Here is a 17,897-nt window from a genome sequence, read left to right as displayed (position 1 = left end):
GCATACCAAAAGCCCGAAAAAATCTAATCAGGGGAACATTGTTCATTATAAAGATATTTAATGGGTTAAAATCAAACGTTTTATTGCACAACTGCCTAGCTGGAAGCGTATAAATGCATGTCGTTGCCAAGTTGTTGCTAACGAAAAAATGTGAATTACAGGGTAATACGCCCGCGCGCGATCCAAAAGCGGGGAACACATAGGTTTGTCGCGTCAAAGGGATCTGTTGCCGAGTGATCTCCTTCTCAATAATACCTCCATGGTTAGACCGAGACTGGTTAATGAGATCCCTTTACTAAACAATTAATCCAAGAATCGAAGCTGTGCAAAACAGAAGTGCGAAATTTGTCATGAGTGACTATGGCCTAGTTCAGACTAGGTGGATAAACCCGGCTCAACTCACCGGGTTTATCCACCTGCCAGTCTGAACTAGGTGGCATATCTCAAGCCGGGCTTATCTCCAAATCTGAACGTAGCCTGTGTGGCTTATCTCAAGCTGGGCTGTGTTCCTATAGTAACAAGGCCTGGCGTGCCACCGTGTTTAACTTTTCTAAGCCGGGCTTTAATCGTTGCGGGGTGGTGGAGGCGTGGGTCTTGCGTTGACTTCCGGGTAACAAAATGACCAATCAGCATTCAATTACGTACGCTGTGAGCGAGCGTAACGTACGTTTCGCGAGCAATGTTTTGAAACACGTTTCCTGGTTACGGTTCATTATTATGCAAATTCACGCCTGGCTAAACCCGCTAGTCTGAACGCCCGGCAAAGTTGAGCCGGGCTTAACGTTGAGCCAGGCTTAACTCAAGCCTGGCTTATCTCCAAGTCTGAACGTAGCCTAAGGCAAGAAAAGTTCAAGATTGCTATATCCGACGATACGCTAGAGTTCCTATCTGCTGCATGCGCTACGCTAAGCTGCAGTGCCACAACCGCTTCTCGCTTTGCTCCAAAGATCTTATAAACACAAGATAGAATTCTCGCGATTTACGGGTGCAAATTCTGTAATAATGCATGAAAAGCGCCCTCTTGCAAAATTGAAAACTTTTGAACCTTGACCGCTCTGACCATAGCGTACGCCGCACGAAGCGTCCGATTTACAATGCGCCCTCTCTTTAGAACATAATGAACAAAATTAACGTACTTGGTAACGAACTTATGGCGTAACGCGAACACCCTATCTCAGATCCATGGCAACGATTAGGACGCCCTCTCCCAAAAGTGATTACTTTTCTGCGCCAAATCGACGCTTCTATTTGTTACGCGTAAATCGCGGAGAACGCTATCTTGTGTTTATAAGATCTTTGCTTTTAGCAAAGATACTAGAAATACAAGATAGAGTTTCCTATACTTCGTGCCCAACGTACAGGGCGCCCTTCTGTTGCTAAGTATATCCAGACGCAAAAGGCGCCCTTCCTTTTCCACTAATGGAGGAAAACTGTTTCACTAAGAGTGCGTCCGGCCATGCGATTCTGCGCTGTATTGTTGTTTTATTCTTTACTGATTCATGATATTATGCTTTAATTGTTTTGTGTATTATTTGGATAATAGCAACGATTTCTACCGCCACCAAGGAGGTTATGTATTCACCAATGTCACTGTCTGAGTGTCTATTCCAGTTTGTTTTTATATCTAGTATCTTTGTTCAGAATTGGTAATAAAATACGCGACGACTTGGTAACGAAAGTTTGGCACAAGTTTTTTTAGATCTTATACACATCTAGATGTGTATTTAGATCCAGCTGTAGGGGGCGTACCATTTTTCGTATTCCCACCATGCATTTCGGTGGAACACGGTGGAACACTTTTTTTGTGTGGAGAACTCTATCTTGTATTTCTAGTATCTTTGCTTTTAGGGTCGTTGAGGTGTATACATCCAGATCCAGATCCAGATAGTCGGACCCATTTGAAAATTGTACAGTATATTTTTGAGTTCTGGTATATTGTTCGGTTCCTGAACTCTGATTGGTTGCGCACTTTGTTCGCTTCGCATGATGAACAGACACTTTCGACTCGCATGAATAAATTCACAAGTGGAAAACAGGCTAGCTTTGACGCGAGTATACGGCATATGGCAAATTTTGAATTAAAAGAACATCTTTCGGTGCCTGTTGAGACCTTTTTTTTTAGACCCCTCCCCACATGAACAGTAGGAGGGCCCGTCACAGCATTTTATTTTTGTTTAAAATCATCAACACAATAATCTTATTACAAGCCCGTATCCAGGGGGGTTTTATGGTTCGGGAGAACCCACTTTTCTTGCAAACCCCCCTCTTTTTTGGAGAAACCCCCTCTTTAAATTTCCCAAATAAGTCCTCCAACGCAACTAATGCACTGCAAACCCACCCAGACATAGACATTTTCAAACATATCTGCTTTTATAGCATTTAGACCTATAAAGCACAAAAATCCTCTTGCTTTGGGAGTTTCGCCGACCCCACCGGGGCTTCGACTATGGACCTCACGCCCAGAAAACCCTGGCCTGTATCTATTGACATTAGTTAACTTTAATAGAGGAGGTGATTACGCCACTGAACTGAACATTTTCACACACCATCACACCCTCCCCTGGCATCCTGGATACGGCGAACAGGTCTGTTTAGTATAATACCCATGTTGTTTCTTTCTGAAATTATAAGACCTCTTTGTTTTGATCATGGGGATGTATAGAAAGAGACTTACAACCAGGTATAATATTGGTAATCAATCGAAATCTAATACAATGATCACGAAATGGTATCTACATCACGTTGGATTATATTGTTAGAGGAATGTATTGTAATATCAATGCGATAAAGGTGGCTATTGAGTAGATAGACCTACTTTCGTAAATCGATCGGTTTGTGTTGATGCTGAAGCTGGATTTCCACTAAGCGAATTTATTCGCGCGAATCAAAGCGTCGGTTCGCTTTCTGAGCTCTGATTAGTTGCGCATTTTTTCGCTTCGCAAAAACTCCGATAGGAATGTGAACACGCATGCGCATGAACCGACGCTTTCGATTCGCACGAATAAATTCGTCTATTGGAAAACCAAGTGGAAAACCGGCTATTCGACTAGGCGAATTTATTCGCGCGAATCAAAGGCGTCGGTTCGGTTCCTGATTTCTGATTGGTTGCGAAGATTTTCGCTTCGCAAAAAGTAGAAACGGTACTACCAATTTCGCTGAAGCGAAAACTCCGAGAGAAATGTAAATGCGCATGCGCATGAACGACGCTTTCGATTCGCGCGAATAATCCACTAGGCGAGTTTATTCGCGCGAATCAAGCGTCGGCTTCACATATCGGAGTTTTGCGAAGCGAAAAAATGCGCAACCAATCAGAGCTCAGTAAGCGAACCGACTCTACTACTACTACTACTAGAATAAGTTTCGTAGTCTTTATTGTCACTTGCACCTGTTTATTTGTATATGTTTTTTGTTTCCATTCTGTAAGTAGCGGGCCACCCGCTGTTGAATGCGAATTGAAATAAAATAAAATAAAAAATAAAAATATATCTAAATGAATGAAAAACATTATAATCATTCCCTAACAATTATAAAGCCACGAGCCGTAAAAGAGTGATTGTCATCAGTTGGCTCATTTCCTTCACTGCGCTTAGTGAAAAGTTTATTAAATATATACAAATATAATATTGTAATTTTGAAATAAAAGAAAAACAATTGTTAATTAAGGAAGCACATCGAATTTCATTGTACTGTACATGTATATATGACAAATAAAGTTTATTGAGTATTGGATATTGACTAATACAAAATACTAAAACAAAATAATATAGCACCATATATTAAGGGCCTATACAAAAAAATATACATAACAATTTAATTTTGAATAAGGGCTAATATAAGCAATGTTAAAAAGCAATGCCAATGACTCGACTTCAAGTGGAGAACAAAGTGCATTCATTCACCGTCAATGTTTTAATGTTTACTTTTATAAAATCTTCTATATATTTGTTGTTTATCTCTTAGATTTTAGATTTGCTATGTTTTGGTGACGTTAGTTTTTTCTTTCTTCCTTTCTCCCCCCCCCCACCCCCCTTTTTTTTAGGACGTAAATAAGTTTGCCACTGTTGTAAAAGTGTCGATTTCAAACAACAATTATTACGCTATGGCCATTATTATAGGTGGCAGCAAACTTAGTGCTGCTGCTTTCACGTGTGTGTGTGTTTGTTTACTCTACAGACAGGCAGCCTGTGACAGTGCCCAGGCCTAATGAAATGGATTTTTCTAAAGCAAAGCAATCGAGACAGAAAGTTATTGATTTAAGTAAGAAAGGTTCAATTGACGATGCAATTGTTCCTTTAGTAGATAAAATAAACTCATCTTCATCGTATTTCACAACTAGTTCATGCTCTGGTCGTATATGTGTCTTCCAAGAGGTAAGTACAAGCGGTGACCGTACAAATTACAAGCTAGGCCTAGGCCTCCAGACTAGTCACGAATCACCCTCCCTAGGCGTAGTCACTAGCCCACTAAAGTGCAGGGGCCTAGGCCTGACTAAACGCATTGCCCACACACTATAGTTACCTTGTATTGACTGATCGCTAGAGGGCCTCTCTTTACTGCTCCAAAGCAAGACCAACCTCATCTTCTGCAAGTAATCAATATTATTTATTTTATTTATAATTTGTTTTAATAATTAATAAAGATAGAGTGCTTCTGTTCTGTCCCTTGTGATTCTTACCTTAGTGATTCTTACCTTAGTGATAATTACAAGATGCTTGTGTTGCTGTTGTATTGTAGACAGCACAAGAGCATGCACCCCCACCCCCAACAAGGCATGGGCGTTGGGGGACAGGAGACAATTCCCCCCACATTTAAGACGAATAATGCATACCTGTTTTGTAGGCTAAGATACCTGCAATGATCTGAGTCCCACAAATATTTTCATCAGTTTTCTATCTTTTAAAGAAAAATGGAGTTCAGAAGAAAGGATGTGAATGGCTTTATGTAACACATAGTTATGGATCTAATCAAGAACTGGTAACAAAATAGTGTTTTCTTCAGATATTTCAACAATACACTGCTACTGTAGAGAAAAGAGAAGATGATGATGAAGATCATGATGACTATGAGGACGATAACAGTAGAGACGGCGACTACGGCAGATGTGACGCCAATAATGGTGACAGTTTAAGATACAGTAATTGAATTGATGAAGATGCTGACCATGAGGATAAAGCAATGTTAACATTGACTTTTGTCCTACTGACTGGGTATTCAACCTTTTTGAGCTAATGGCCCGTTTCATTCTATTGCAGCCAGGGGCATGCTGACATTGGGTACTTCCTCCAAATTCCCATTCCTTTTTATACAAGACATCATACTAAATGCCTAAATAAGAACGCTTTCGTTTATAAGATGATGATAATTTTTAACATAATAGGCCTTGTTTTACAACAACAACAAAAAAGAATTTGCACCCCAGTGTCCCCTACCATACCATTAGAAATTTGCTGAACATACATAAAGAAATTCACTCAAGTAGTTAAAAATTACTCAAGTAGTTAACAAATGTGACAGGGCCATAAACCGCAGGTGAGAGGCCAAAAATGGGTTTCCACCTAACTCGGCCCCATCACGGCTGGGGCTAAGGTGAGCTAATCTTAAGAATAGGCACCTCTTGATGCCCAGAAACAAAGATGCACTCGCAGCCTGATTCCTAACAATAGGTTGAATACCGAGGTTTACTGTATGACCCTATGACACATTTCCCCTTGCTGACACCTCATCATTCTTTCCTTCAACATTCTAACCAATCAACAAAGTATTTCCTAATATAACACACCCTCTTCATCATTAATAGTACTAGTAGATGGCTGAAGTTTTCATTAGTCTCTTTACAGGAGTCTTGTATGTCAAAAATCACTGGTGATGCCTTCTTCAAATTTGAACCATTCATTTTACATGTACAGTGTTCAGCTATACAGAATGCCAGAGTTATGGTATGTCATTTTTAATTATAATTAACAAAGGTGCTATTAATTGTACTTTTATACATTTACGTAATCATTTATTTTATTTCAACATAAGAGCATCCTTTTTTGGGAGCTGTCTACACATTCGATTAAATGATTTAATACCTTTAATTTAAGACATAGGAACTTACCATATCAATGTAGACCAAAGGAAGCAAGGCAGTGCATACCGAAGCTAGAACTGCGTACTCTAGCTAGAACTGCATACCAAAGGTATATCTACAAATGCATACCCTAGGCATAACTTAGCTAGCTACAACTGCATACCCAAGCTACTGTAAAACTGAAACTGCATACCCGGTTACCCCTGAAGAAACTGTATACCCTAGCAGCAACTGCTTCAATGTGTTGCTGTACCTGAAGACTTCAAAGGGCCAGCAAATAGAGCAGTGATGCTGTCTTCTCTGCTTTTTATGATTTAGGCACTTTAATGTTTATGTAACTTATTTTTATACACTTTGATTATGATTTTAAATGAATTTAGTCTGGTAAAAAAATCTTTCTTTATTATTTTTATAAAATTTAACTGTATACCCTAGCAGCAACTGCTTTAATGTGTTGCTGTACCTGAAGACTTCAAAGGGCCAGCAAATAGAGCAGTGATGCTGTCTTCTCTGCTTTTTATGATTTAGGCAATTTAATGTTTATGTAACTTATTTTTATACACTTTGATTATGATTTTAAATGAATTTAGTCTGGTAAAAATATCTTTCTTTATTATTTTTATAAAATGCTTTAAATATTTTCATCATTTTTTTAAGCATGAGGCTGCAATAGCCTCTGGGTTCAGAAACTCTGGCATATCAATTGGAAAAAGAGGCAAAATCATGTTGGTAGGTATCTTGATGCTTTTCATCACACAACCATGAATTATGTTAACGTTTTTGGTTCCTGTGCTGTAAAGCAATAGAAATCTTTGCAGTCATCCATGCATGTGCATCTGTACATCTGTGACGTCAACAGTTTAAAACAAGCAAACTTCAATTTCTATTTTTGCATAAATGTAATATTGGTCATGTAATTTTGCCCTATTGCTTGGAAACACTTTTGAATAAATAATCAAGCAATACACAACTTTATTACCCACTTCCAGCTTGGAATTAATCTAGCATCAGTAGTACAGTAAATTATTGAATGTCTATTTTGATAGAAACCAGATCCAAATGCTGACATCTCCAAATAATAACTTGTACCAAAAATGCAATGACTATCGCTTTAGATTAGAGGACATTAAAAATTCCCTAACATTTCTTCCTGAATAAAGAATTTGAACAATATTATATATATTTTGAATTCTCTTTAAAGAAAAGTCCTGGATCCATTTCTGTTTACATCATTACAAAAAGTGTAATTTTACCAAAATGGCTGTATATGAACATCGGCCCTCGCAGAAGTCTGGTTCTGATGGAATCAGATGCCTGAAGGGCTGGTACACTTACCAGTTATTTTAGAGCAACATGCTGTAATAACAGGTTACTTAAAATCAGAACGTTCAAAAACCAATGCACTGAAAAGGACTCGTCTCAACAAGATCAAACCATATCTGACAGACTGTCTTTGAATTCCTGAAAACATGGTATACAACCGTGGTTTTTAATTTATCTATGAAAGCCAAATTATTTGTTAAGTTGCTTTCACAGGACAAAGATAGATGATCTCCGAGTTGTACTTTATAGACCTAAAGTGAAACTCTGAGATACTCGGGCCAAAACCACTTGCCGTCTGCAAAGACCTTGAAGGTTTTTGGAAATTTCAAATTATATTCTATTTTAAATTATACTCCAGTACAATATTAGGATACTACATTCATTATAATTATTGCAGTCATAGTATTGATTTAATATTTTGGCAAAAGAAGACGACACTCTATGTTTTAATATTTCTTGCTTGTGTAATCACAAAAAAAAACAGTAGTGGCACCAAGATTTCCCGACTTTAGGTAATGTCCCGACTTTAGGTAATGTCCCAGAACTTGTGGAGGTGGTCCAGGAGGTGGAGATTGTGACACAATTGAGAGATTTTTAATGCTTAAGGCCCATAATCGATACAGCCTTTTTCTGTAAAATAGAGTTTGTTTAAGGCTGTCGACTGGGTCCAGAGACTGAGAAGCAACAGATTTAGTTCTAGATCTTGGTGGGGTCTCCCCTTAAAAATGGCACAGTGTTGCATTTTGGTCTTCACTTTATTAACAAAAATATTAGGTATTTTATTTTTTCTTATGGGCCAGAATAAATTCCTTCATGGGCCAAATTTGGCTCACACACTGCACACCTTAGATTAGTCTGCGATGTACCAGACTCAAAGAACATTGAATAATGCATGGTGGGCGGGCCCACCCAGCCTTAAAGCATGCCACCCAGTCTAAAGCTAATTTCATGGCCCTTCAGCCACCTTTATTAACCTCCTTGTCCATCCTTAAAGTCCACTCTTATTATTTAGAGTTTACCAATGTTTCACCCACCAACTCTTAAAATGTAAACCACCTACACTTAGTTTCCTATAGCTACATCCCTGAATAATGCACATTAAAACTGTAGTACAACTCCTGTAGGACACCCAGCAAAAAAAGATTCAATTTTGTAAGGGGAGCAAAAAAGGAAAATCTAAAGTGGTTGAGATCCACAGCAATCAGGGGCAGATCCAGAGATGTCCGAAAGGGGGACCAATCGAGACAGCACTACCCAAGGGGTTCGGGGCATTTCCCCACAAAAATTTGGTTTTCTAGACATTCGGAAATAAAATCTGAGGCATTTTGGGCAATCAAGAACCATGTGCTTTAGTTCCACTAAGTCATAAGAAATAAATAATTTAAATTAAATTAGTATTTTAAGCTTTTGACGAATACAAAACTTAATGATTCTTTTTAATTCTTTATTAAGGCAATACGCAGCACACATGGGCTGGAAGTTCCATTGTCAAAGGAGGGCAGATTACTAATAAATACTGAATATCTACATCATATAACTGAGTTAGCCAATGAGAAAATGAAAGAAAACTTCAAGCGAATTGATAGGTAACAACAAGTTATATATATTGTACATAGAGAATATTGTGATATTACTATACCACTGAATATTATTAGTATCTGCAATTACATAATCATTGAAAAAAGTGTGAATATTATGGCCCATCAGATTGATCTCTGTTTTACATGTGTTCATTGAATACTGGTGTTGTATCTGCATACATTATAGAGTGTGAAATCAAATACTGTACATTCAATTGGATTTGAACCTCACACCAAAGCCTTTAATAGTAACCCAGTTGGTTAAGCGTCTACATGGACGGCATTGAAAAGTCATGGAGTCGAATTTATATAAGTTTAAATTTACAGAAAGGTACTGTATAATAAAGGACATAATAATACATCGTGTAGCATAGCTCTCAATATATATATATATATATGTCCTTTATTCGAACACTGTATTTACCTTTCTTTGATGATTTATATATGATTTAACAGTGTTAACTAGAGTAGGCCTACGCACTTACGTTTTCTCGTCCTTGAAATCGGAAGTCTATCTTCTAATTTACCGTACGGCCACAAGTTTAAAGGCAAATCGTAGAGAAAACGGTTGTCTGTAATTATAGGGTCTTGGTTTTCGCCGTCTGTTAGACCCCCGACTGGTTCAATATTATCATCGATGTCATACCTCTGAAGAAGCTGTAACATGGCATCCGGTAACTGTTGAAACAAAATAAATACACCCAATTAAGCTGGACACACATTGCGCTGAATGCCGTAGGCCGACGCGATTCCATATTTAATTCAATAACAATAAAAAAAAAAAAAATACATAACAAAATAAGCGAACGTTTACTATGGTCGAGAATTAACATAGAGACCTGGAAGGGTCTTTCTCTGAAGGCCATCTTAACAAAATATATAAATTAAATAAATACACAATACAATTTAAAACATGCTTATAGATTTGCTTTGCAATACGGTAATATAATTTGTTAGTAAATGCTTTATAATATGCTTTCATAGAGGGAACGCAAAGCGACGAGACGCGCACAGCGGATCGTTTTTTGTAACAATCCGCTCTGCCTGCTGGCAATCAGCAGGCGGTATCGCGTCGTCAACCTCCGGAGAGTGGATATAAAGTCGTCGGCCGACGGTCATACGACCGTTGTACGACGCACTGTGGCTCGGCTTGACGATTGGTAAGATGCCATACATAATATAGCGACAATTATTAATGAGTCCGTAGATATTTATACCGAATCAGTCTAGTCTACATACGCACTATCATCCACAAAACTAACTAGTGTAATAACTTTATTATTACTAACACAGATTGAAGCTTTTATTGTTGTTCATATTGCCATTATCGTTAATATTGTTACTAAAAGCCATTTTCCCTCTTCTAGTTTCTTAATTACTGTAATTTTATTATTACTATGAGTTTTTCTACCCTCCACTTCGGTCACTTGCCATGCCTTGATCTTCAAATTTGACCCAAGCAAAGGTCAAAGATGTGCCTAGTAATAACAATACGTAATGTAGTGATATTAATTATTATAGTATGTGTGCTAACGGTAAACTTCCGGGCAATAAAAATGTCTGTCCTATACTTAAGTCTCCCTAGGTGTGCCATGCACTATTGCGTACTAAAATAGCGTGGTAGCGAAGTACCGTAAGTATCAATAAGTAAAACATGTAAAAACCGAACAATGTTATTTCCTGGGCATGCGTAGACTATATTTAGACATTCTCATTATCTTATTGCCTATTGCAGATTATGTTATCTAATGGTTAGATATTAAACCTTCGTTATTATTGTACATTTTAGCAGACAGTCTGACTGTTCAATCAATATTATTGCAAAACAACCTACAACAAGATTTGTGCATCTGATAAGTAAAGCATTTTTCTATCAATTATAGTCACCACGATCATTGGGAAATGCAATCAAACAACTACCAGTAAATGGTCGCGTATTTGGATGATGAGCATACATCTTCATACATAGGGGGCCTACTATATACGGTTGGCGCAGACATATAGGAATGGCTTATCGATTGAATTATTTTTAGATTATCTATCGATAGTTTTATTTTTTTTAATCACTTTTAAGTGTTTTCAATTTTAAACCTTTCATAAAAAAATAGGAATTATGTTGGATAGGTGGTTTTCAGAATCCGGGAGTAGACGGGTTTAGGAGATGCCGTGTGAGTCAATATTAAGAATAGTAATGGGATTTCGAGTGAAATACCTATGGATCTATAATTAATTATTCTTTTTGAAAAAAAAAATTACCATGGTATTTGGAAGGAACTACTACTGAAATTTATTCGCCCGTCATTGGTTATGGAGATTCTATTCTACTTTGATCATGTAAATTGTAGTTTAATAAATAGATGAAATGGAATAAATGAAATCAAATGATAGGCCTAAATAAAGGAAAGAATGTTGGATGTTAGTAGGTCTAAACATAATAAACATTAAGAGGACAATCGGAGACGGTTTGAGAACGCTTAAGCTGATACGGCAAATCTCTGACAAAAAAAAAACACTACCTATTAAATCATAACATGAAAACTTGTTTCTGAGGTACATTTTAATCTGACTTAATTCAAAACACTCCATCTTATATCAGTAATGTTTTAACCGTTAGAAGAGCATGATCGATAGAATCGAAGGCCCGGTTGGAAAAGTTCAAACTAATCGTATGGAACGCCTCTTGTCAAAAAGCTTTAGGCATATCTTACTTCGTAAATGTAAATAATCAAGATTCGTTGAAATTAATATTGAGCACTCATATACAGTAAATCTAAATGAATTGAAAATATCAATAAGCATAATAAGCTATAAATATGTACTGTATATTCAATTGAATTCTATCACAAGTGATTGAATATTTATTAATGTAAGAAATACTGTCGAGTACAGTATTGATAAATTAGACAGATTATTACAGTTCTACTTTAAACTTCTACACATTGTAATAATATGTTATTATACACATGGTTATGTGAACTTTAAACGTGTTGTCATGTTAATTTGACCGTTGTCATCATTATTTAAATAATACATTATTCATCGGCATAAATTTATGTTTTTTTTCCCTTCCTTTTATTTCTTTTTATTGTTTTATTTTTCTAAGTCTACTGAGCTTGACGAATAACTTCCAACACTGATTGAAACAGTCTGCCTTAGGCCTAGTAATCGAGTGAATGTTTTTGAATGCTAAGATACCGGGTCAATCTTCTTAAGACTCCACTTTCATCAGCTGTCGGTGCAAATTACTACTTATTGTTGCTTTTTTCACATTTAGATTCTTAATTGTTTTACTTGCAAACTTCGTGCAGTTGATTGATTAAGAGATATTTAAAAAGCCTTGTGTCTGCGACAGTTTTCAGTTGAGCACGAATGTCATTCGTTCATAATCGGGAAAGACTGTTCATTAATTCTTTATCTCTTGTTCTAACATTTTCTTAAATGAGGACAGACAAAGCCGTGTCTTCGATTTCAGTCAATTAGACCATGTGTTGTACTAACGTCAATATGCCAATTCTAATTATATAAAAACTGGCAAAACTTTTGAATGCAACTTATTTACTGTACATGTTGACAACCATAGGCCTACACGCATTCACCAACACATATACATCATGTGGTTACATGCACACGAATTCGATACATTAGTGTATAGTTGGATGGATACACGTCATTATGTATGTTGGCATTATAAGTATGGACACAATTTCAGAGTCATACACACATCGCCATGCACATAGCGGTATAGATACAGATTTCGACACAGAGATTGTATTGACACGTGAACCCTTGACACATCGAATTTGTGTAACGTTTATTTTCATGCAAGTAGAAATTCAGTCAATTTACTGTGACTTTCGTCGGTGAAGCTTTAATGAAGAATTTTTTACAGTCTGATGGTATCATTTCTGGTCATACACATTTGTTAATCTTAGAATTTACTCCAAAAATTACGGGGCTAAGTTAACTTTGGACCCGGCCTGTCGGGAAACTTGGTAATTCCCATCGGGGGCCTTAAAAATTCTGTCGAGGACCTTGTTCCCGTTGACGGGAAATTTCTGGCGCAGCCACTGGAGAGTTTAAGAAGAGTCGAATTGCAAAATAAATGAGAAGGGTTAAGCACCAGATGCAAAACTGCCGTTGTTGTATGACGTGTTCTCAATAATGTTCGCATGGTCCAACTGAACATGAGGTTGCTGGGTCGCAATGATATTTACATGGTCCAAATGAACATACTGCTGTATGTATGATCTCAATATTGTACACGCAAAGTTGTATTAGGTATTTTTCGCTGCACGACGTTAACCTTAACTTTAACCTTAGTACCCGTACCCAACATGCAGCGCGATAGCTCCACCCCTTTTGTAAACAAATCGAAATACGCATGCGCAAACTAACGTACGTCGAGTACGTAAAATCCTGAAATTAACGTACTCCGTAACGCAAGATGAATAAATCATGACGTCATTCGTTAACGTTAAGGTTACCGTCGTGTGGCGAAAACTGTCTATTGTCTCGACTTATTCATCTATGTAGTCCCAATGCATATGCTCTGGTGTACTGTATGGTCAAAATGATGTTTGCAAATTATGGTCGAATGAAATTAGATCCAATTATGTTTGCATAGTCCAAATGAACACACAGTTATAGTCTCAACACACTGACACATGCTGATGGTCCCAAAGCACATGTTATCGGCAATGTATGACAACCTTAAGTTCTCACGCACGTAACATAACATTCTAAAAGCTTATATCACACTAGCACGCATCAAACTCCACAAGCGCTTTGACACTAACGCGAGAACACGTATCAAACAACTCAGACGCATGATTTCAAGTGGTTCACACTATACTACTGAAGGTGTGGTGTAAGCGCAGTAGCATTGTTTGCGTTTGCTTGTGTCTAATTGCTCTAATGTAATCCATTCCAAGGGTTATTATTATGTAATGATTTTATTTAAACTCAATTTTAATTTCAATGAATGCTCAATCAAAATATCACAAGAAAACAGGACTTGATTGTTAGACTTGAAACGTATTCTATAAACACATTGATGTACGTGCGTGCTCATCTAAATTCATATATCAAAGATGCCGAAATGTGTGCATTAAAAACATTGTCCTTACACATTATTTGAGTGTACTTTGGACAATTGCATCAGCTATCAAAAAAACCTACTTGTCCTTCGATATAAGGTTAGTCCTTTGTGAACCTAAAAATTCTCGATATTGTATTTTCATAAATTATATCATCACAATCATTACTGCACTACTACAACCTGTAGCTAAAAGCTAAAAACTACGGTATAGCTTTTATCATTAGTTCATGTTAACATATAAATTTTGTACTTATTTAAACAAAAATTATACAAAGCAAATCAGTAAACGTTATTAAAGATGTATTGTCCCTTGCTAAAGTCAAACAATAAAAAGTAATTTTGAAATAAACGTGCTCATATTGCAATAGCATACAAATTATTAACTTGTGCATAAAAATTATTGAATTATTGAAAAATGTGTACCCTGATTTTTAAACCAAAAAATTATAATAAATATAATAAACAATTCCTGGAAGTGTTTCTATCATTTTTTTCGTTGTAAACTGATGGGTAAAGATTTTTTAAATACATTAATTTCTATTTTCAAGTTGATAACTTTTATGTTACTTCAAAATGGGCAAGTTAATTTAAAAAAATACTTGTTTATTTTTTTTGGTATTTAGCATGGGACAATACCGTACATCTTTGAATATAACGCGACAAAACGACATTACTGTACAAGTTTACGTTTATATTTCTATTTAACATGGAAATGTGTATCCCGACTATGAAAGATAACTACAGTATTAATGTACATTGGGAAAACATGTTTATTATTAATTCGAATCCCTTCAGAAATAAAGCTATGTTCGCGAGTACAGTCATGGTATAATCGTCTGCAGGCGCGTATTACTGTAAAGCTGCGTTCACACTATCAAGCGTGAGACGCAACCGGCTTTACGCAAACTCAAGAAGCGTTCCCTCTTATGACAAAGGCTATGTTCAGACAGCCTTCCGTCAGAATTAAATTTACAACATACGTGCAAATATAATTATGCTCACGTTACTTCACACGAGCTTCGACGCAGTGATTATCAATGGCAAGATTGAGCTACGTGTTGGTCCTGTGCGCGTCTTATTTATCGTGTGGTAAAGCTAAGGCATAGCGCATTGCAGTTTGCGCATAATTGGCATGGCTTAAACCGAAAACGATATATGGTTGCTTGAACCATGGAGGGCTTGAACGCGTCTCGTTCTAGTACTAACCAAGCTGGTTTGAGTAGGTTAAACCGTATTATCACAACCAATGAAGGATTGAGCAATAGGAAATTAATAATGTACCCATTACTTAATTTATGGCGTTTACAAAGCTTAACCTACTATAATCTTTTATTTAAAAGTTGCTTTTATAATTACTTAATCTTTATGAAATGAAGATTATTTTTTATTTGCTAAAAAAAAAATTTGTAAATAGCAACTTAGCGAAGTCTGATAAATAAAACGTGGCAGGTGTTCATTTGTTTTCTCATAAAATGAGCATGTATACATTACGGTGCAAGCTACTGATTATCTTCAAGTTAATGTTCATACTTTCATGAAAAATAGATGTTTGTCATTTAAAAAGTTGACTTTTATGCGTATAACAATTTAAACGCCTTACAAAAATGGAAGCCCCGCTAGGCCTAAACCTCGCCACCACGTATGGTTAGATGTTGAACCGTAAAGCCTGATTCCATAAAATCTCTACAACTGTCACTACCGTGTTTTCAGTGCAATCGGGAAGGCTCTAAGATTCGACTGCCCAATCAGCATCACCGAAAGCTGTCGGTGATAGCGTGTAGCGATTGTATGGAAACCAAGCTTACGCTGCGTAACAAGAGATTGAGTTTGGCGTTCTCATCAACTCCCTTGTGGTGGTTGCGTCGGATATGTGCGGTGTAAACCAAGCGTAACAGTACACAAAGCATGCCGCACAATAAAAGTTGGAGAGCTGTATGGACGTCAGTTCAACAAACATAGGAATGGGTAAACATTAATCATGACGTCACATACACGAGAAAGTCTCTTTAATGGGAAATTAATAACACATTAAGATAGATTATTAAATGCAATGAGCTAATACAATAATTAAATTTTAATTATTGTATTAGTTCATTGCGTTTATGTATTAGTTCATTGCGTTTATGGAGCCTTAAACCTATACAGCAACTAATTCACATTTGAAAAAATGTGTAAATATATTTCTATTATTTCAGAAACCTTATGGTCAAACAAATGTTAAACATTTTAAAGCATTTATATATATATATATATATATATATATAGAATTTGAGTTCATGTTTATTTCTAGTCTTAGCATAATATATTATTATGATAGAGAGCCACGTAGGTTGTCGATCATAATTATTTACAAATTCATAGCAAGATACGGCAGTATTTTTAAATTTTAATTTTTATCAAATGACCTTCCTAATTCATCACTTTTTTTTTTAATTATTTTCGTCTATTTGCCGACGATACTAATTTATTTCATTCTTTTACAGAAAACATTCTTGATTTATCAGACATTATTATTGAATTTAAAAAAAATATCAGTTGGTGTAATTCTAATAAATTGACAATAAATTCAGAAAAAAATAATTTTATGATTTTTCAGTCAAAAAATAAAATATTAGTATTCAAGTTAATTTTTATTTATTAATAATTTTTTAATTTTAAAAAGTTTGTCTGTTAGTTTTGTTGGTATTAAGTGGGACAAATCTGACGCTGTAAACACTGTCTCTTATACACATCTAGATGTGTATAAGAGACAGATATGGGGATGCAGAAGGGGTGCGATCGCACCGTCTGCATCCCTTCTGCATCCGCCCCAGAAACGTTAATATCTAGTGGAGTGGAGTTGACTAGTTTAGTGGTTAAATTGCTTGCTTTCCAATCCCAGGGTACTTCTTCAATTCCTGTCACGGTAACAGGATTTTGTTGTCAAGACCAAAAAAACTCCACTCCCTAGTGTGAGGAGACTTAGTCTATGTAAAGCATCTTGTGACAGGGTTTGTTACTTCGAAGAGTGATTAAGTTCACTGTTTGACGTATCATTGTCCCTCGTGCCTAAAGCTAAATAAAAAAAAAATTGGCAGAACTAGTACTATCCTAGTCTACTGCGGTTACGATATTTCATTAAATGTCATTCAATAAAACTCACTCGGGTGAATAAAAGAAATATAATGTATAGCACGCATTTAGTTTTTGATTAAAGATAGCTATAGCAGACTTACATTCAATGCCTTTACTTACATACATTTAAAATGGTAAATACTTGTATTATATTAGTTTGAAAAAAGCATCATAATGTTTTAAAGTATTCTTACCTGTGTGTCATCTGTGCTTCTTCTAAATCTGAGACTAGCGGAGCTAATGATAGTAAAATAGCTGACGAAAATAAAACATGCAAGTATTGAAGACTTTGCCATGTTAACGTTAGGCCTATAAATTTAAACTAGAACTTGTTCACTTAAACTATTGATGACGGATCGCGACAGTTCCTTGTAAAATCTATAGGTCTGATCGTGCTGTGTCTACGGTCGATTGAGTGAAGTACTGGATTTAACGACGTTTTATACCCGTCTGTGTCGTAAATCATAATATGTTGCAACAGTACCGAAGAAGTTTTTTGTTCGCTTCGTAAATATTTCATGACGTATACTTCCGGTAGTTACATCAACCACCTTCACCCCTCTGCAGAATTTTGTCGTTTTCCGCGTGTATTTTTGCTTGTCTGCGTTGAATGTTACGTCGTCATTAATCCTGATTACTTATAAAGGATCCTGCGTTGCTACACATTATGCGTGTGGACTTGGATATAACTGAATTGATTTAATCACAC

At 36.3% G+C, this 17,897-nt stretch overlaps 2 protein-coding genes across 2 annotated transcripts; one reads left to right on the top strand and one right to left on the bottom strand.

Moving 5' to 3' along the window:
• Window positions 1-4,160: 4,160 nt before the first annotated feature.
• On the top strand, window positions 4,161-9,220 carry LOC117100039 (tRNA wybutosine-synthesizing protein 3 homolog). Its single transcript, XM_033239590.1, has 5 exons — window positions 4,161-4,370; window positions 4,903-4,974; window positions 5,838-5,936; window positions 6,731-6,802; window positions 8,849-9,220. The coding sequence occupies exons 1-5, from the start codon at window positions 4,209-4,211 to the stop codon at window positions 8,984-8,986; spliced, it is 543 nt and encodes a 180-aa protein (XP_033095481.1). The 5' UTR covers window positions 4,161-4,208; the 3' UTR covers window positions 8,987-9,220.
• LOC117100028 lies at window positions 9,117-17,657 on the bottom strand. The gene is made up of 3 exons (XM_033239578.1): window positions 17,383-17,657; window positions 9,462-9,654; window positions 9,117-9,148 (listed from the first exon to the last, which is right to left on the bottom strand). Exons 1-3 carry the CDS (start codon window positions 17,482-17,484, stop codon window positions 9,117-9,119), a joined length of 327 nt encoding a protein of 108 aa, XP_033095469.1. The 5' UTR covers window positions 17,485-17,657.
• Between the last annotated feature and the right edge of the window lie 240 nt (window positions 17,658-17,897).

This window comes from Anneissia japonica, unplaced genomic scaffold, assembly GCF_011630105.1.
Source record: "Anneissia japonica isolate Jap-2015-1 unplaced genomic scaffold, ASM1163010v1 scaffold256_len832006_cov191, whole genome shotgun sequence".
Classification (NCBI taxonomy): Eukaryota; Metazoa; Echinodermata; class Crinoidea; order Comatulida; family Comatulidae; genus Anneissia; species Anneissia japonica.
This window is presented reverse-complemented; position numbering and strand designations above follow the sequence as displayed.